At 36.2% G+C, this 20,596-nt stretch overlaps 1 protein-coding gene and 1 long non-coding RNA gene across 3 annotated transcripts; one reads left to right on the forward strand and one right to left on the reverse strand.

Annotated features, from left to right (window-relative positions):
* Positions 1-2,882: 2,882 nt before the first annotated feature.
* On the reverse strand, positions 2,883-9,918 carry LOC137495604 (uncharacterized). The gene is made up of 3 exons (XR_011015524.2): positions 8,709-9,918; positions 4,376-4,474; positions 2,883-4,024 (listed from the first exon to the last, which is right to left on the reverse strand). It is a non-coding gene; the product is annotated as an uncharacterized lncRNA (long non-coding RNA).
* A 106-nt stretch (positions 9,919-10,024) lies between these two features.
* On the forward strand, positions 10,025-16,704 carry tescb (tescalcin b). 2 transcript variants are annotated; one of them, NM_205693.1, is made up of 8 exons: positions 10,055-10,152; positions 11,307-11,376; positions 12,197-12,277; positions 12,778-12,917; positions 13,050-13,111; positions 13,221-13,328; positions 15,402-15,449; positions 15,601-16,702. In NM_205693.1, the coding sequence occupies exons 1-8, from the start codon at positions 10,089-10,091 to the stop codon at positions 15,676-15,678; spliced, it is 651 nt and encodes a 216-aa protein (NP_991256.1). In that variant the 5' UTR covers positions 10,055-10,088; the 3' UTR covers positions 15,679-16,702. The 2 variants fall into 2 exon arrangements, with proteins under 2 accessions (XP_009299742.1, NP_991256.1); XM_009301467.4 differs by lacking the exon at positions 12,197-12,277 and having other exon boundaries at positions 10,025-10,152; positions 15,601-16,704.
* The last annotated feature ends 3,892 nt before the right edge of the window (positions 16,705-20,596 follow it).

Genomic DNA, 20,596 nt, shown 5'->3' on the forward strand with positions numbered 1-20,596 from the left:
TGGCAATATATCTAACATATTTCGATCCTACGTTTGCGATAGTTGTTTTAAGATTAATGTTAAATTCCGTACTTTCGGTAAGGCCGCATGGCGCTTGCAAAACTGACAAACTTAACCGTTACTGTCATGAAAGGCGACTTGTTTACATTTTACAGTGCAATAAATGCGTGCTCAGTCGGCTAAAACCTAACTTTATGCAATGTAAATAGTTACTTACATGTGTTGCACGTTGTATAAAGCCCTCAAAAACTCCACAGAACGTCGAAACTGGTCCGGTACAGGTATGAGCAACGGTGTCGTTGCTCTGCATGCGTTCTGCGTCATGTGGGCGGGTCGTGAAGTTTTACTTTGGATATAAACACTTAAATAGAGTTTTGTAGAAGCAATTTATTTTGAAGGTCAGTAAAACACAAATTTTTGATGGGTAATAATAAGTTACAAAAACAATCGCAATTTTTACTTATGTAAAACTTAAATTAATTCAAAATGGAAAGGTAATCAATTTATTGGAAGAAATATACTTTTTAAAATTAACTCCTATGGACAACACCCTTGAACTTTTTACAGTGTGCTTTATTAAAGTTCACTCTTCATCCGCGGAATAATAGTCCTCCTGACCGGATGAGCAGTGCAGGTGTGGCGGTAGCCCCTGCTCCTCCTCCAGATGCTCCAGCGCACGGATCTCCTCCAGTATGTCTGCCGGTAAGCTGATCTCCAGCGGCCGCTCCATCAGCAGCAGTTTCCGGCAGTAGTGTCTCTCGGTGCGGTCTACGGGCTTCGGAGGGAAAAGTTCGGTGCTCAGCAGGGCTTTGATCGGCCGGTCCCGGAGGTTTATCCGCAACACGCGGTGCGGTCTCCCGGGCACCCGCGGAGGCCGAAAGTCCCACCAGTTCTGCTCGGTTTCCCGCAGGAAGTGCTGCAGGTTCCGCAGCTTCAGCAGGCTCCGGGGCCCGCGGGTGGGGAAGCGCAGCTCGTGCTCGAGCTCGAAGTCTTCTATCCAGTCCCAGTGCTTGGGTCTGGTCCTCCGTTTGACTTGTCGGCGGAAGGCCTGCAGCTGCTGGTATTTGCTGTGGATGTAGGAGCAGCACTCGTTTATCTGGGCCGCGATGGACCTCGCAGTTCTCGCAATCGTCTTCGCCATCGCGCGCTGGGAAACAGTGTAAACAGCAGTAAAGTGGAATGTAAGTTTGATAATCCGACAGAGAAATTACGGTTTAAAAGAACCCGCGCGTGTTCCGAGAGTGACGTCAGAGCCAGCAGCACGCGCCTTCCAAAAATGACGTCAATCCCAGCAGCCAGCAGTTGTTGTTACAAGTGATTATTTTCTGTACTTGATGATTTGGGGAACTTACTGTGTTATGAACGCTTTATGACTGTTTGTGACTTTCCTACTCACTTCAGAGATTATAATACTGTTCGTAGAGATATCCCCACTGGTGTAATGCATCTGGGCAATAGTCATATACAATACATTAAAATAATAAACATAATCATTTATGCATCACGGTGGCACAGTGGGTAGCACAATCACCTCACAGCAAGAAGGTCACTGATTCAAGTCCCGGCTGGGTCACAGTCCGATCACATGCGCTTTAGGGGAATTGATCAACTAAACTGGCCGTAGTGTACGAGTGTGTGTGTGTAAATGAGAATGTATGCATGTTTCCCAGTAATGGGTTGCAGCTGGAAGGGCATCCGCTGAGTAAAACATTCTGGATAAGTTGGCGGTTCATTCCACTGTGGCGACCCCTGATTAATAAAGGGAATAAATCGAAAAGGAAATGAATGAATGAACAGATCCATTTAATTCCCCAGCAAAGTCATCGTATTGTTCTGTGAGGCAGATTCTGTTGGGTTGCATTAGTTAATAATATAGACTGGAGAAAAGCTTGGTTGTTGCCTTATAAATACTTTCTTCCTAATAAAAATAAAGGCATTTTAAAATACTGCAATAAAAATCTCATTTATTTACAAAGATGTTGATATTCCGAGTCGTTCTCCAGTTTGTGGTAAGGATGATGAAACTGTAAAACTTTTATTTTGTATGTGTGAATGTGTGAAGTTTTGGTTTGACTTGCATTATTATTTAAACACTCCTCCTATCTTTAAGTTTAAAATAAATGATTTATTATTACATAGATTTTGCACATGAATCTGAAGACTTTATCTTTATCTTTTTTATTTTGTTAGGAATTTTTGTTTTCCACATTTTCTGATTGAAGTGGACTGCTTAAATCCTTCTGTATGTGCAACAACAAAAAATGTGTCCGATTTTTGTTATTACAGTTGAAGTCAGAATTATTAGCCCACCTGTTTATTTTTCCTCTGTTTATTTACAGGTGACATTACCTGCTGTTAATGTCACTTGTATTTTCCCTCTCTTGTATCTCTCTTATATTGATCTCCTGATTGTAATTGTATATTTTCATTCATGAATTTAGGAAAATAATTGAAAACATTTTTGCAACAAGCGATACAAGTGAACCATTCTATCTTTCGGATGAGACGTTAAACCGAGGTCCCGACTCTCTGTGCTCGTTAAAAATCCCAGGATATCCTTGGAAAAAGAGTAGGGGTTTAACCCTGGCATCCTGGCCAAATCTGCCCAATAGCCTCTGTCCATCATGGCCTCCTGACCATCCCCATATCATCACTGTCTTCATCACTCTGTTTCCTCTCCACCAATCAGCTGGTGTGCAGTCTGGTGCAGTATGGCTGCCGTCGCCTAATCCAAGTGGATGCCGCACACTGGTGGAGGATGAGGAGATTCCCCTCAATGTGTGTAAAGCGCTTTGAGTGCCAAGAAAAGCGCTATATAGATGTGAGGAATTAATATTATTGTTATCATATAGTTTAGATTATGTATTACAATACCCATACAATTTGAATTAAATACATTTTATTAACATCTACCCCAACCTTCACAGTGTAAAAGCAGTAATATACTCGTATCATTTATTCAATTACCCAGTAAACAGTATTTTATTAAGGTCTACCCCAAACTTAAGCCCAACCCTCACAGTACGGTAAATATATACATATAATTGTTGTACAATGTCACAAAAATGATGCTATATTTATGCAAGTAGGCTCAGTGGTTAGCATTGTGGCCTTGGAAGGTTGCTGGTTTGAGTCCCGGCTGGGTCAGTTGGTGTTTCTGTTTGGAGTTTGCATGTTCTCCCCATGTTGGCATGGGTTTCCTCCAGGTGCGATAGGGGAATTGATGAACTAAATTGGCCATAGTATATAAGTGTGTATGGGTGTCTCCCAGTACTGGGTTGCAGCTGGAAGGGCATCCACTGTGTAAAACATATGCCAGAGTAGTTGGTGGCTCATTTCGCTGTGGCAACCCCTGATAAATGAAGGACTAAGCTGAAGGAAAATGAATGAATGATGCGAGTATCTGCAGCTGTATCCCTTCTAAACTTTACCCATTAAAACTGAGCGTGTGTGTGTGTGGATCCTCATGGGGGTTTGAGGTGTCCAACTGATGCCTGTTGTGTACACAGTACAGTACATTTTCATATGTACTACAACATTGAAATAAAAAAAATAAAGTGCCTCTGATCTCAGCATTTGACATAACAAAACAAACTTTGCCCCATATATACAAAAGCAAATCAAATGCCCATATTTGCTGCAGACTTATCCAGAAACTGAAGAAGTCGGTGCGTGACTACCACATTGTTCCAAGTCAAACTGTCCATTGAACAATAGTGATGAAGCAAAGAAACAGAACCTCTGAGCGGCAACTAATTAACTAACTCAGAAGTTTTTGTGTCATGAATCAGGAGGAAGACTTTGGACGCAGTGTGTCAAGTCCCACAAAATGTCTTTGAAACACCTGAAATGTTTTGCTGAGTTGTGGTGGATACTGCAAGTTCATAGCCCTGGCGTGGTTTCCAAGACGAGTAAGCACAGGGATGCCCTCAATGATGATGCCCACCACATCTGGAACACGGCAGACATATATCTGCATATTGCGCATTTTCAAGTCTTCATAGACACTGTTCTCTGTTTTTCCCTGTATGAGAATAAACAGAACAATAAGTGGCAAAACTGAAAAAGCCATTCTGACAGTTATATTGTCAGATGATTATGATTTTTGCATAATGTAAAACAAGGATTTTACTTTTGTGAAACTGCAGTTAAAAATGACATTATTTTTAAAATCAAGTCTACAAGCAACTAAAAGTCCAAAAGGTTAACTTGGGACCCTGGTTCCTGCATATTCATTTAGGTGTTTGTAGACGTGTTTCGAATGTTTGACAGAGCTCCATCTCAGTACTATAATTCAGTCAGACATAAGATTGATATCTGAGGAATGTGTGCCTTTCCCAAAAAAGTCAAACTATGCTTTTTAAACAATACTTACATAGTAGTCAGAGATCAGCTTTTGCCCACTCTCTCCCATGTATTCAATGAGGCATCTCAGAGCCACGTCTCTCTTCCGCACCACAGAGGTACTTGAATCCTATAGTTGGTAAGTGAATAATGAAAAAACTGAATATTGCAGGCAATATAACTACAAACGTAAAATGTCATTATCAGTGTGGTTCTGTACAACCTATTCAACAGAGTTCAACTCTATCTATCTATCTATCTATCTATCTATCTATCTATCTATCTATCTATCTATCTATCTATCTATCTATCTATCTATCTATCTATCTATCTATATATATATATATATATATATATATATATATATATATATATATATATATATATATATATATATATACTTTTTAAAATTAATTCCTATGGACAACACCCTTGAAGAACTTTTTACAGTGTAAGTATGCAGACTAAGATCATGAGGCATAAACAAGTACTTATAGAAAGCCAATATCTCAATCAGAGGTGCCCAAACTAGGGCTCGCGGGTCAAAATTGGCCCATGGTAACCTTTGATTTGGCCCGCCATCCCATCTAAGGGAGAGAGAGAATTATGGGGATTGTTTAGAGATTCAAACTTTACGTCACCTTTTATTGGTTTGTTTTATTGCTAAGCTACTAAAATTAAATGTTTCCATTTAAATGGTTTGAGTGAATCAGATTTAGTTTAAAATACATACAGTATCTTGATGCTTAGAGGACAATGCAGAGACTTCAGTGAGCGGATCGAGGCAAAGGCAGATTCTGCTTGACTAGTGTATTCAGCATTAGACTCCACTGTGTTATAAATGTGATTGCTTATGTTTTTATTGCAATGAGTTATACTTAAAAACGACATACATGGCATAGCTAATACGATTCAAAGTAAGGTTTTCTTTTTTTATGGATATTATGAAATGAATTAGCAAATTACCCTGCTGAAAAATCCAGATTAAACCAGCCTAGGATGGTTGGCTTGTTTTGTTCTAAAACCTGGTTTTAGAGGGGTTTAGATGGTTTCCAGCCATTTCCAGCCTGGCTAGGCTGGTCAAGCTAGACCAGGCTGAAAATAGCTGTAAACCAGCCTGAAAATGGCCAAAAAAGCTGGATTTTCAGCAGGTATACCCATTGCCAACTGCAATGTAAAATAGTTTGATATATTTATCTGCTCTCAATAATATTTGGTTTTTGGCCTTTATGCCAAAAGGTTTAGGCTCCCCAGATCTTAATAACAGGCAGGTAATAAAACATTATTGTCAATTGTTCCCTAATGTGTTACCTTTATCATTATTATTAAATGCATTATCTTTGTAAAAAAACAAGACTCTAGTGATCGTTTGATGGAATCTGTCCCCCGTCTCATGAGCTTTAAAACACAGCACTCTGTTTACCAAAGAAGTAGCCTGTCTGCTCGGAGGTGTAATGAATTTCTTTTTCTTTGTACTGCGGCTTCGCTATAAAGCTCAAGGACATGATGTCCACTCCTATCCTCTAGAAGTTGACATAACTGACAATGAAAGAAGGCCGCGCTCTGCCTCCCGAATAATAACCGAGCTTCAAATAAAAACAATTCGGATTTTTCGACGTCGCAAACCTAATGCGGCCTGGCAGATCAAACAGCGGGGGTCATCGCGCAATCCCATGCCTTCAGTGCGCTTGTGTGGTGACTTAATTGAAGATGTTTGCTTTTAATGAAAGCATGAGAACGTGAGGACGCGCGGCCTGTTTGGCATGCAGAGGAGAGTGTGACGGAGTGTCAGAGATGTGCCTCCAGCTCTCAGACAACAGCTGCTCTGAATGAGAGGGCGTCCTGGGGCTGCTGAGACACAGACAGTGACTCTCTCTGCTGGTGCGGGCGCGAGAGGCGTGAGGAGCATCAGAAGCTGGACGACAGCCAGAGCATGGGATTTACGCTGGAATTCTTTCTTTTGCTTTCGCTCAACTAATAATAATGTTTGTTGTTTAAGGTGTGTGGAATGGATCTGGTGTTGGTTGCGGATTTGCTGGTTAATGCCAACGGGAAAATATTACGCATGCAAACAGCTGTGGTTTAGTTTTAAGCTTAAAGTAAATAAAGGAAAGCTGCTGTAGACATTAAACCATTCTATTTTGATGTTCAGTTTTTTTTTTTAATCTTCTGGACATAATGCTTGTTAATGCAAGCATTGCTTCGTGTTAATTAAAGCAAAAGGAGCAGGTGCTGCTGTGTGTAATTTGATTGTGCAGAGCTTCCATTGTCAAAAACTGTTTATGTGCTGACTTATGTTATAAGCAGCACTTGCTACTCTATTTTTTTTTTTGCCCATATGGCAGAAGTGAAAGTCTTGCACAAAAAAGAAGATAGAAACAAAAATAAATGAATGGAAATCTGCATTGCAACAAATTAGATAAAGTAAATTAAGTATTCATGAGCTTATTATAATATATTTAAACAATGTTTTGGTAAAACATGTCAATTGTTAAAAAGCTATCTGTTTCCTTACCATATTTGGTGGGAAACTGTGCTAAATATACTTGATAATTTTTTTTTTCAGAAGAAAAATAAATACTTTTGTGTGACAGTTTTAATACTATACATTAACCCTTTGACTGCCCGCTCTACCAAAAGGTTGACCATGTTTACTGTTTTAAATATAAATGACTGTTAAAGTCATTAAATGAATGACTCTTTTAAATAATGGTTTACGCAGTATTGTTGGTTTACAAAAATCAAACAAACATAATCCTGTTCCACACTTGATTTTGGTTTTATTGTAAAAAAAAAAAAAAGGTGATATCTTAGAAATTATGGGATGTGTTGGAAAAATGCATTGAGTGTGTTAACTAGCAACATTAGGAGTTAAGAAATCCAATCCAAACATTTTTTTCATGGTGGGGTGGTTGAAGGGTTAAGATTATATTAAATAATAGATTTTTTGTTTTGTTTTTGTTGGCTATTTTATGTATAATGTCAATATTTAAAATAATTTAGTGTTCATTTGTTGCCATTTTTCCTCAAACTGTAGATTTCAGCGATTTTTTTTATTTTGTTTTTATTTTTATTTATTTATTTTAAATAAAGTGTTTATTCATTTGCATGAGCTGTTAAATAAATCCCCTAGCACTGATTGAATTAATTATGTTTCTTTGCAGCATTTAAGCCTATATTTTATTCATGAACTTTTATGCAGCTCATATACACTAGATGTACTGCTGTTTCATTATCTAAATGACATTTACAGGGTGTAATTTTATGGTTGTTTATGGAGGTTTTAGAGATTTAAGCCCAGATGAACTTGCATTTTGCATTTTTAATAGCACTGAAGTATAAACTGAAGCACCTCACTATTTCCCAACGGGAAAAATACTCAAGAAATGTATCACCAGCACTAGCCAACAAATGAAGATGACAAATTCTACATTTTCTAGGTCATGTAAAGAAATATTCTTCTTCAAAGAAATGATTCAGCACATCAGTGGCAGTGTGAATTTTGTGTTAGTCTTAGGGCAGCTTCATTCAAAATGTTCAAGAGATTTATGCTGATGCTTTTTAAAGACTTTGTAGAGAATTTACAATTAAACAAAACGATTAAAAACATCTAAATGTACTTAAAAAACTGCTTAAGTTCTATAATTAATTTTTTATGTAAATGATTTAAAGAGCTAGCAATATGCAAGGTCATTCATTGCAGCTCATGCATTGTGTATTTTACAGCCTATATTACACTTTTATTATAATAATATGTTTAATAATAATCTTTCCAAGTTTTCTTTGAATTTGTTTTCCTTTTATTCTTTTACATTTTGAAACCATAAAAATGATAGAGAAATTCAGTTCACACAAACAGTATTTTGACAGTTTGTGTGTTCTGTCTCAGGTGGTCATAAATGTTCAGCTCAGCTAGACCAGGTCAAGGCAGTGGTCCTCTGCTGAATTGAAGTTTCTTCAGTGTTTGTTGTTTTGACCGGCTGTTCTCCACACCTCAAATTTGAACTGGGTCACAACTGTCAGCTCTGTTCATGACAGACTGTCAGGTCTCCTATGTCTTCAGTGTTTGAGCTCAAGAACAATTTGGATTTAAATAACATTGCTGAGAAATTATGGACACCTATTTATCAGACAATTTATTTGAGAACCTATCAGCCATTATGGTTAGATCTTAAATTGTATAGTGCTTTATTTTACAGTCCTGTTTTGTGTGTACTGTACTCGGTAATAACTATGTACTGTATGTATGTATGTTTATGGTTTGATGAACATGGAAGTGAAGTTGAACATCTCTCATGGTCTGCACAGTCACCAGATATAAATATTATTGAGACACTTTGGGTTCAGAGAATATTTTCCTTTACCTGCAACACATAGTGACCAATGTGACCACCATTCTGCAAGAAGAAAGGGTCAAAATCCCTCTGGCAGCTGTGCAGAACTTCTGTTTGTCATTCTCAAGATGAAATGATGCTGTATTTGCCGCCAATGGGAAAAAGGAGGCCCTACACAATACTAATAATTTACTGTGGTCTAAAGGTGGCGCAGTGGGTAGCGCCTCGCAGCAAAAGGGTCGCTGGTTCAAGCCTCAGCTGGGTCAGTTGGCATTTCTGTGTGGAGTTTGCATATTGTCCCTATGTTGGCGTGGGTTTCCTCCAGATGCTTTGGTTTCCCCCACAGTCCAAAGACATGCGCTATAGGTGAATTGCGTAAGACAAATTGTCCATAGTGTATGTGTGTGAATGAGAGTGTGTAGGTGTTTCCCAGTGATGGGTTGCAGCTGGAAGGGCATCCACAGTGCGCGCACACACACACACATAAGTCTTAAGACAGCAAAGTGAAGAAAATGGTGCAGCTGCCAAGCTAAATCTTCACAGGCTGAAATTGTAATCTTTACTGCCATCGTGTGGTAGATTGACATATTACAAACTACATGGATTTAACTCACCTGTGCACAGCTTTTCAGCTACTGTATGCTACAGTTAATGAGATATCCTTTAAGAAAAAAATGCTTTAAATTACAGCATTTTGCGATATATTTATATTTCAGTAGAAATAAAAGCAGACAATTCACGTTAGGTGTCAGATATTAAATGACCTTTTAGATTTTGTAAAGTTAATGTAGTTGCTTGTTGACTTTGTGCTCATCCATTACCGCCTATGAAATAATGCTAAAATGCTGAAAAACACAATAACACATCATTCTGGCCTGTTGAGTGAAGGCTGGAGTATTTTGTTTGTTCCGTAGACGACGCAATATAAACGGCTCGGGGCAATGATACAATGTTAAACGCGACAATAGATCTCCCTCTCCGTTGATTATATCTCGTCTGTTTGTTACAGCAGCTTCTCTGTGGCCTTGGACTTGTCGTTTCAGTTCTGTTTTCCAGAACGAGCTGCTGTTGTCACGGTGACATGTATTATAAATGAATGTGGCCGAGGCTCAGTTCAGGCAACATTGTGTAATGTGTAGACGCCACATTTGAATCCTATATTTTCATATCTGTTCTGGCGAGATAAACGTTCAGCAACTGGATTAGTCGAGGCGTTAATTCGCAGAACATCAGTTCATACAGAGGCTGTTTTTGCGGCGTTAGGACCCTGGGGACTCGATCATAGCCACAGAGCAATTTGCATGCGTTTGTTCTGCAAGGCAAACACTGGTGTATGAGTGAAATCTAAACCACCGGAAGATCGAGGAACAGAGTCGCACACACGCTTTTTGGTGTTGGATCGTTATCGTGATGGGAAGCTTTCAGTCTTTGCCCGATGACCATCAATATCGAACCTTGTCACAGAAGACAGGATGTAAGTTTAAACCTCTTGGTTACTGTAGGTGCCCTCTAATTATACTTATTATGTGCAACGTTTGACAAGCGCAACACCATATAATCAGGAAGCGTCATGTGTCACTGTCTAGTGACATGTAGTGTACATATATTGTCAGAACTTGCGCATTTATGTGGTAGAGACTAGAGTTATAGCTACTGCCTAATGTATGTGTGACCGTTTAGACTATTATTGGAAGCCAGCAAGTTCATAATGTTTCTCTTTGAATATTGGTAACGTTATTCAGAATTGGGAAAAATGATAACGAAACTGTATGTTTGTAAAATGTGCTCAACCTTCTTTCACCTGTTCAGACCAGAATTGTGACCCTGGACCACAAAACCATGTTGCACAGATATATTTTTTAGCAATAACTGTAGTCAAAATACATTGTATGGGTCTAAATAATTGATTTTAATTTTTGGCCAAAATTAATAAAATATTGATTAAAGTTCTTGCTCTTTGAAGATATATTGTAAATGCCACACATTAAGTATATCTGAACTTGATATTTTGTTTGTAATGTACATTGCTAAGCACTTAATTTAGATGACATTAAAGGTGATTTTATTTGTATTATAATTTCATTAAATCACTTTGTTTTTATTAAGTAGTTGTATCTTGAACGTACATCTAATCTTAACAGATACATCAGTGGAAAGCTTATTTATTCATCTTAAGATAGCGCATATATTTAAATTCCCCCAAATTGTGCTTATGATACAGTAGGTTTTGTGGTCACAATTAGTTAGGCAAAAGGTATTGATTCCACCCATCATCTTTCACACACTCATGTTGTTCCAAACCCATATGACAGAAGGTATTATCAGTCTCTAATGTCACCTTCTGGGTTCCACAGAAGAAAGCATGTCATTTCAGATTGGAGCAGCATGATGGTGAGTTAATGATGACTGAATGTTGTATTTTTGGGTGACTGATGCCTTCAAGATTGCTGCATCCCTCGCAATCATTCATAATTTAGTTAGAATAGTCAGTCACACAATAGCTGTGTGTGTGTGTGTGTGTGTGAAGAATCTTGGAGAAGTTTCAGCTGTTGTTTCACTTCACACATTGTGCATGCATGGTGCCAGCTGGTGAGTCATATCACCTCCATTCTTCTTGTTCTCTTTCAGTTTCACTGGAGCAGATCGGAATCCTCCACAATCGCTTTAAGCAGCTCAGCCAAAACGAGGATACACTACGGTAATATTCAAGAGGTTGTTTTTTGTTTGTTTGAGATGATTCTGCACAACTGTTCAAGAGGCAGATCTAATCAGTTATTCTGGTGTCTGAAGTCTACAAATATTTCTTATGCTTGGTTAATGGGTCTGCTTGGGTGGTTTGTTTAGCTCTTAAACATTTTATATAAATATATGAAAAAATAAAAGTCTAATGTGTATTTATATTTGCATATGTACAGATGAAGTCATTTACATTATTAGCCCCCTTTTGTTTTTTTTTTCTTTTCTTTTTTTAAATATTTCTTAAATTTTGTTGAACAGAGCAAGGCAATCTTTACAGTATGTCTGATAATATTTTTTCTTCTGGAGAAAGTCTTATTTATATTATTTCGACTAGAATAAAAGCAGTTTTAATTCTTTTTTTTACATTTTAAGGTTAAAATTATTGGACCCTTTAAGCTTTATATTTTTTCAACAGTCTACAGAACAAACCTTGGTTATACAATAATTTGCCGAATTATCCTAACCTGCCCAGTTACCCTAATTACCCTAGTTAAGCCTTTAATTGTCACTTTAAGCTGTATAGAAGTGTCTTGAAAAATATCTAGTCAAATATTATTTACTGTCTTTATGGCAACGATAAAATAAATCAGTTATTAGAGATGAGTTATTAAAACTATTATGTTTAGAAATGTGTTGAAAAAAATCATCTCTCCTTTAAACACAAAACATAAACAGGGGGCTAATAATTCTGACTTTAACTGTATGTGAGTGTGTGTTTGTGTGTAAAAAATGCAGTGTCTGTTCTTTGTGTGTTAACCCTTTTTTGTTTTCATTTGAAGGAGAGATGATCTTAAAACAATCCAAGACCTTGAAAGCAACCCAATTCGGTCCCAGATTATAGAGGCTTTCTTTGATAAAAGGTAATTTTTAGATGCTGTATATGGGTCAATATATGTCCTTTTTTAGTGTCTATTTATATTACATTTACAAAAAGTGATTTTAATAGTAAATTAATGTAGATTGTAATTGTATTATACAGGTGTCTAATTTAATAACCTTTGTTTTTTTAATTCCTTTTTTATTGAACATTTTGATTTTGAACAGAGCCCGAGATCTACCCAACAAAATACGTAAAACAAAAATAAAAACAGTAATTTTGTAATAATAGGTACAAAATTAAAACATAAATGATACAGTCTCTCTCATGTTTGACCAAAATTGTACAGTTTTATTCATTATTACAAAAAGGTTATATATAATAATAATAATAATAATTATTATTATTATTATTATTATTATTATAAGTCAAATCATTAAAATTAATCTAAAAACCACAAAACTAAATATTAACAGTGAAGTTTAACTTTCTGGGCTTATCAAAGGAGCAGCGACACCTTGTTTACCTACATGTTCTTCACAGGAACTTCCAGAAGGATGCAACAGGATCTGTGCAAGAAATCGGCTTTGAGGAATTCCTTACAGTCATGTCGTATTTCAGAGCTCCAGCCCATCAAATCACAGAGGAACAGAGGGAAGAGATCAGGAGAGCCAAACTGCGCTGTAAGTGTATGCACAATACACAATTGACATTCAAAACATTCTCTGCAAACAAGGATGATAAAGATAAAATGCCATGGAAGTGAGTTATGAATTTGAAATATCATTGGTGCTATCCTGTCTTTTCTTCAATAGTTCTGTTCAACATGCATGACACTGACAATGATGGAACCATAACACTGGAGGAATACAGACATGTGAGAGTTGTTTTTGTTTGATTGCATCCTTCTGAGTAAATCCTGACATGTGGATAGTTCACTGTTATCTCCTCAAATGATCAGCAGTGTTGTGCTGTCTGCTGTTTAGGTAGTGGAGGAGTTGTTGTCCCGGAGTGGAGCTCTTGGCAGAGAGACAGCAAAGGGCATTGCAGATGCTGCAATGCTGGAGGTTGCCAGTATCACCGTAGGTCCCATGGTACGTTAACTAGAGGCTGGATTACTAAATCAGATACATTTTTCTTCCCCCCCCCCCCCCCCCTGAACTAGCACTTAATGACTTTTTTGATTTTGTAAACCCAGGTAATCAGTTTTACGAATTCTATTAAATTCTTTTGGTAAAACTTTTAATATATTATACAATTTAGATTTTACAGTGTTTGATGCATGTACTAGAAACAGTACTAAAAGTACATTCACAAATAATTAAAATTAGCTAAATTACTCAGTGCCTAAATGTTCAGTTGCACTGCAACTAGTGTACGCGCCCTCTGAACAAAACAATAAGGGATGCCCTGAAATGAAATTTCTAAAGTCATTTGGCCAAAAACCGAAACAAAATAAAATTTGGTTATAATCAATTATTAGTTTGTTAAATGATTAAAACTAATTTTGTAAGGCTTTAAAAATACCCAATAACTTAAATTATACTGATTTAAAAAACACAAGCTAACAAATAACCTTGGTTATTTGGTGGTCTTAAGAAAAATATACTTTACAGGTCTAAAGAAAAATATAAATGATCTCAAATAAAACAAATACACTTATAGAGATGGTATATAAGTATAAAACTTTACTCACATGGGAAATTGAGCCCACATGAATGGTTTGAGCACAATTAAGTGCACACAGCATCCCATATCATCTGATAGTTGTAAGAAATAAGACCAATAGGCAACTAACTGTGTAAAGCCACATAAAAAAAAAAAAACCACAAAAATACGATGTACATACAGAGTTCAGCGGCTAATCTGCCAGAGTCAGCCGAGGTGAAGTGACGGCGACCAGCGGGACCTAGCTGTCACTTAAGTGGCCCCGCCCTTAATTATGCAAACCTAATATAAAGTTAACGGATGAGTTATTAAACATTCACCCCCTCACAGTTGTCATGAAGGTTAATATTAGCTATATGAACCAAAATCGTTCTTTGTACCAGACTGTAAAACACCTTTTTTTTCTGTTATAATGTTGGCCATTCTAACAGTGGGCTCAATTGAAATTTGCTCTATTATGGAGCCAGGACTAGTGGAATTTCGATGAATTGCAGTTTCAGTTACTTCCGTATTAGCTTCCCAAGGGAGAGCGGGAGGTTGCCGCTTGAATTTTACCAGTGTTTCCATGACAGCACTGTAGAGATTGTGCAAGCAGCAGTAACAAGTATACTACATAAAATTGTCCTTTTGTTATTTGACTGAGCTTTGCTTTTCCAGAGAACATGTGTAGTTTATGTATAGATACGCATACGAGAACATGAGCAGAATATTCACAGAGCTGAATATTAAGCTAGTTAACAGCAGTGACATTTATTTTCTGCCATTTTTCTCTTTTAGCCAAATATAAATAAAAAATTTAGGAACTGAAAATTTGATCCATCACTATTCATTAACAGATACAATAGGGCTGCACAATATATCGTTTCAGCATCGATATCGCAATGTGATCATTGAAATGCAATAGTCACCTCGCAAGATATGCAATGTTGAGCCAGGGTTATAATTCGTAAATTCCTTGTGTTCTGTGTTGCATGAGGCTTGTGAGTGTATGAGGATTTAAAAGCATTCAAGCCTAAGAAGTTGTAACATTTGCAACTTTAACTATTCATTTTATTGAATTATTTATAAAACAAAGACTATATACAGTATTGTTTATTACACATACCAATCAACCTACTTTCATAAATCTTTTCCAAATATTAAGTAATTTGTTGAAATTGTACTCGTATCACAATATATATCACAGAAAAACAAAATATTACAATTTCAGATTTTTTCCAATATCCTGCAGCCCTAATAAAGAATAAAATGTGAGATTGCAAAATGATTACACATTACAACAAATTCACAATGCACAAATATCTGAATATCTCAATAGTGACTAGGACCCCACATATAAGTAAAAAAAAAAAAAAAATGTGCGTGTGTTAATGAGCTATGCTTTTGCAACTGTTTATATTTGCATTTCCCCATGTAGTATTTTACTATTTGTGCCCAAAGTATTAGACACAAACACACAGAATTCACAATCTCGTGCTAATCTGTTTGTTTTTTTCAAGGCACCTGATGAGTTCTATGAAGGAATAACATTTGAGCAGTTCCTGAAGGTTTGTAAACTTTTAAATGAAACCAGATTGTCAAATTTACCATTTTCTATTAGTCAAATCCAGCACATAGTGTTATATTTCTTCACATGAACTCACTATGTTTGTCTCACTGTCTGCGTTGACTTTGTTTTTTCTGTGTCCTGCTCAACAGATTCTAAAAGGAGTTGAAATTGAGACGAGGATGCACATTCGCTTCTTAAACATGGACACAACTGTTCTATGCAAGTAACAATCTGTCTAAATACTGCCAGTTAAATATTTATTTTTGTTAAAAAGCACTTTAGCAGATGCGGTTGTTTTTACCCAAGCCTAGTACTATTTGCAGGAATCTCAGTGTGTGTGTGTGTGTGTGTCTTAGTTAGTTAAAAAGCAATAACAAAAAGTATCTTGATATATTCAAATTTCTTGCTTTGCATGTTCATATTATATAATTATTATATATTAATACAATACAATTACAGCTATGCAGGCATATATTTATTTATTTAATAAATTATCTTTTCTAAATACCTCTTTATGCTAATATAATCTATTAAAACCAAATGAAATCATCTACTGTATATTTTCACATTACTATATGAATATTAAATAATGCATCAAATTATTAACACTGTGAAGTAGCTATATATGAGTAGTATTTTATATGCTGATGATTTAATTCTTATAAATTAAAAGTAGTTGAATGTAGAGTCTGAAGTGAAGAACTGCAGTTCCTCCTGTCAGCCAGCAGATATTGCTAATGCCACAGCTTTGTTTGTGTCAGTGGACATACATTTACTCAGGTACCTGTACAACCAATAAGCATGCTTCAGCATGTTCGTGTAAGGGCAACGATAAGTGTATTAACTAGCGTTATATTGTAAACAATAGAAAATATTCTAAAATACCTATTAACAGCGTTACAATGATAATCTGCACTTGCTAGTGGACACCAAAGACCTTTAATCATTAACATTAGAAGCCACGTATAAACTTTGATGCAAAGAGCTCAATATGTAGTGTCAGCATGGATTGTACACATGTAGGTTTGATGTCGGGAAAATACTTTGCATAATGCATTTTTACTTGCAAAAATGAAACTACTCTAGCATTTACTCTGTGAAAGGGTAAAAATGTCTCAAAATGAAGAAGTGAACAATTGTTTCTTCTCCTAACCTAAAAAAGGGGAAAAAAGAGGGTATATGCACCCACTGTGTATTGAATCCGCAACTTGCATTTACCACAATAAAACGGCATTTTTGCCACACTGAAAACTTTTTGTAATGCACTGGTGTTTTTCTTTTCCATGAAACAATCAGCATTTCTCAGATCTCTTCTGTATTTGATGGTAAAAAGATGATGATCGCTTTCATATTTCGTGTGAAAGTGTCAACTGAGGTTGCCAAGCTAGACAGGAAAAAGGTTCTCACACAAGCACCTGTTTTGATTGTATGTAATTTGATTTGGGGGTCTTCCCCACCACACGCTACCTCTGAACGTATCTACGATCCACTACCCTCTTTTTCTGTGCCACTCCCTTGGTTTTCTAAGCAGGGCACCGCTACAAAAACCCCTTGTGTGTTTCTACAGAAATCAACAATTTCAGACATCAGGAAGTTTGATGTCTGTATCTGATGTCAGGATTTACTAGAGCTGTTTTCTTCAGCTGTTTTGCTTAACAAAATGCAGCTTTTGTTTTGCACAACAGAAGTTTCCAGGACTACTGAGCTACTAATAAAGTAAAGGTGACAGGAAGAACATTTTTTCAGTTCTTTTCTCATAGTGTGATGAAAACTGAGAACCATTTTCTACTTTGAAGAACCTTTTGTATAAAAAAAAGTTTTCAAGGATGTTAAAGGTTTTTCAATTATAAAAACTGCCTTTATTTGATATAAGTGTTGTTCAAATCTCCTGCTATCAAGTTTTAAAGGTGCTGGAAATGCTCTCAGGTGATCTGGCAGTATGATTTAATAGTTTTGTGGTTCCCAAGATAATGTAACATGCAAAGAACATGTATCCCACCGCAATTTTAAGGGTTAGTCCTCTATGATATCATATTTTAAACTTTAGTTGATGTGTAATGTTGTTGTGTGAACATAAACAACATCTCTGAATGAAATACACTAAACGTTCAATACAAAGGGAGACACTGGCTTTTACAGAGTAAGCTTAGCAAAGCCTACAGCGAACTAAGTTTAGGGATTAAAAAAAATACGTCTGGGTTAGTGAGATCATAAACCCTTTAGGTTATGTGCATACACCATTCGCATACACCCCACACAGTGAAGGAGCGTTGCCAGAGGCACTGTAATGTTATAGCAGAGAAAGCTACAATGCCGTCCAAACACTGCTATTTCCACAAAGGTCATTCTGTTTCTGTATTTGGGCTTCCAAAGGACACGACACAAAGACAGAAGTGCTTACAATTAAATTTCATTTATGTTCCAGAGAATAATGAAAATTTATAGCTCTAGCATTTGACAAAGGACAACTTCCAGAATCTCTCCCAGTTCAGTGCTGGATTCAGCTAAAAACTCCTCAAAGGAGGAGCAGCTCCAACCATAATAGATGAAGCTGTGGACGTAATCCACAACTTCTAAGTATTTTTATTTGTTAAAATTGATCTATTACATGCACAGTATCTAGAGTTAATGGTATGTTGTAGCGAGGAATTAAATAAGGATGTAAACAATGGCAAATGCTGTTTGGCAACGCTATCAATCTAGCTACAAATTCTTATTTATCAGTCAAACCTCTGTAAACACCCACAATCTTCACCAGCACACGCATTGTCTCTGTACACTGCCACTTTCCCTGTGTTCTACATCTCAAATAACGAACTCACAAAAGAGTTAAAAAGTGTGAACGCTTCATAATAATTACGCATGCTTATAACCCAAAAATATGTGAAAGGCACTTGTCAGATTTTATTTTAGAGGGCAGACGTGAGGTTCACCTGTGTCCTTTTCTGTCGGATTCAGGCACAAACTGATACGGCTAACAGCTACTCTGACTGACAGTATTTACACAGCAGAGGCAAAGTGCATGCTAGTAGAGGTGTGGCGCTTCCTGGTAAGCTGATCTGCAAATGACAGCCCATTATGTTAGCTGACCAAGCAGAGCCTCTTGAGGGCAGGCTTTTTGAGGAACTAGGAAATATGACGTTGTTGTTTGTCACTTATGTAATTGTTAGTTATGTCATTTTTATGTTAGCTGTAATCAACATAAGATATATGAAAAAAAATAGTGTTTTTTTTTTTTAACAAAGCATGAGCACACATTTCTTTGCACCATATAAACACAACCAAGCCTTTAACATACACTCTGGACCGCCTCTTAAAGGTCCAGTAAAAGTAGCATTAATTATATCAATAACTAAAATTGACTAATTTACCTTATTTATGCATTCTTTAACACGATTTTGCTTATTGAATGAACGGCAGTTTTCAGCCCTTTTACCAACTGACCAGGGGAAGTTTAACTAAATGAAGAGTATGAAAGCAGGGACACAATATTTTCCAACACCTCATGATTATTACTGTAGCCCTCATGTGATATCAGAAATGTTTATGTTTCTTTATGTTTATGTTCTGACGTTTAGACATTTTATTTGGTTAAACTTCGAAATAAAAGTTCACCTGCTGAAGGTGAAGATATTTTAGATGAAATCCAAGAGCTCTCTGACCCTCTATAGGCAGCAAAGTTCCTGAAACATTCAAAGACCAGAAAAGGAACAAAATCTTTGTTAAAGCATTCCACGTGACTGATTACAGTGGTTCAACTTTAATCATTTGAAGCTCCAAGAACACTTGTGTGCAGCAAAAAACAGTAAAAATGGTTTTGTTTGGCAATGGGTTCTGTGTCAGATCATATGCATATGCAATAAGATGCTAGTGGGTTGTCATATTGCTCATAGTTAATGTGCACTCTGGGGATCTGACAAGGAAGAGAAGACATTAGCAAACAAAGACAAATTTGCAGTTTTTTTTTTTGTAGTTTTATTGGAGCTTTGTGTGATTACATTTGGTGTTCTGAAGTCACATGTTTTGATGATGTTTTTGTTCCTTTTCTGGACTTTAACATTTCTTGGAACTGTTGCTATTTATAGAGGAAGGGGGAGCTCTCAAATTGAATCTAAAAGATCTCAATTTGACCTCTGAAGATGAATGAAAATTTTAGGGGATTATAACGACATGAAGGCAAGTGATTAGTACTGACGGTTAAAAAACTGAAGATTCAATTTTGGGAGATCTAATCCTTTAATTACATGGATAAACTAAAATAAACAAAAAAGTAATCTCAAATTGATGATAACATTTGTTTCTGCTCACATAATTAAAACACTTTAAAAAAAATCATTGCATCAGTCTTTTCCCCTAACTTTTCAAATTCATTCCTCAAAACTGTACTGAGTTCACAAAATGTCATTTTTTTGGTGAAACATGTTTAGGTTGGTTAAGTTTTCACTTTTTACAGTGTACGCTGTAAAAAGTGATTAGTTACTTAAAGTGAATTGCCTTAGTTGACTTAAAAGCAACAGGTTTATTTCACAAAAATAATGTAAGTAAACTCATTATAACTTGAAACTGCTAAGTCGACTTAATTTTTGTAATTATGCTAATTGTACTCACTTTTTTAAAGTCAACTAGTCTCTTTTTAAAGTGTCAGACTATTTTAGCAGTCTGTTTTAAAATAATTACTATTTCTATCACAATATTGCATATTTGGTGCCTCATTAAGCCTATAAAATCTACACTTATAATTAGTATTAAATTAGAAGACACACTGGAGTCTGGAAGAGCAGATTTATGTTTAGTTTTTGTCATTTTGCTAGATACAGAAAAACTAAAAAATATATATAATAAAAGTGTATTGGAAAAAAGTGATTAGTTTACTTTTAGTTTTTTAAAAAGTTAGTACATTAAGCATAATTTAAAAAATTCAGTCAATTGGACAGTTCCAAGTTACAGTGGGTTTACTTACATTATTTTTGTAAAGTTAACTTGTTGCTTTTAAGGCAGTTGGTTTACTCACTTTAAGTAACTAATCACTTTTCTACAGTGTATAAACTTGAGTTCAAAATCCCAAACTTATTGCAAATTTTGGAGTTGAAGAACGTAAATGCTATAAGCTGAAAAAAGTTATCTGGACTATTAACCCAATTGGCT

The sequence above is a fragment of the Danio rerio genome, chromosome 5 (genome assembly GCF_049306965.1).
Source record: "Danio rerio strain Tuebingen ecotype United States chromosome 5, GRCz12tu, whole genome shotgun sequence".
Lineage (NCBI taxonomy): Eukaryota > Metazoa > Chordata > Actinopteri > Cypriniformes > Danionidae > Danio > Danio rerio.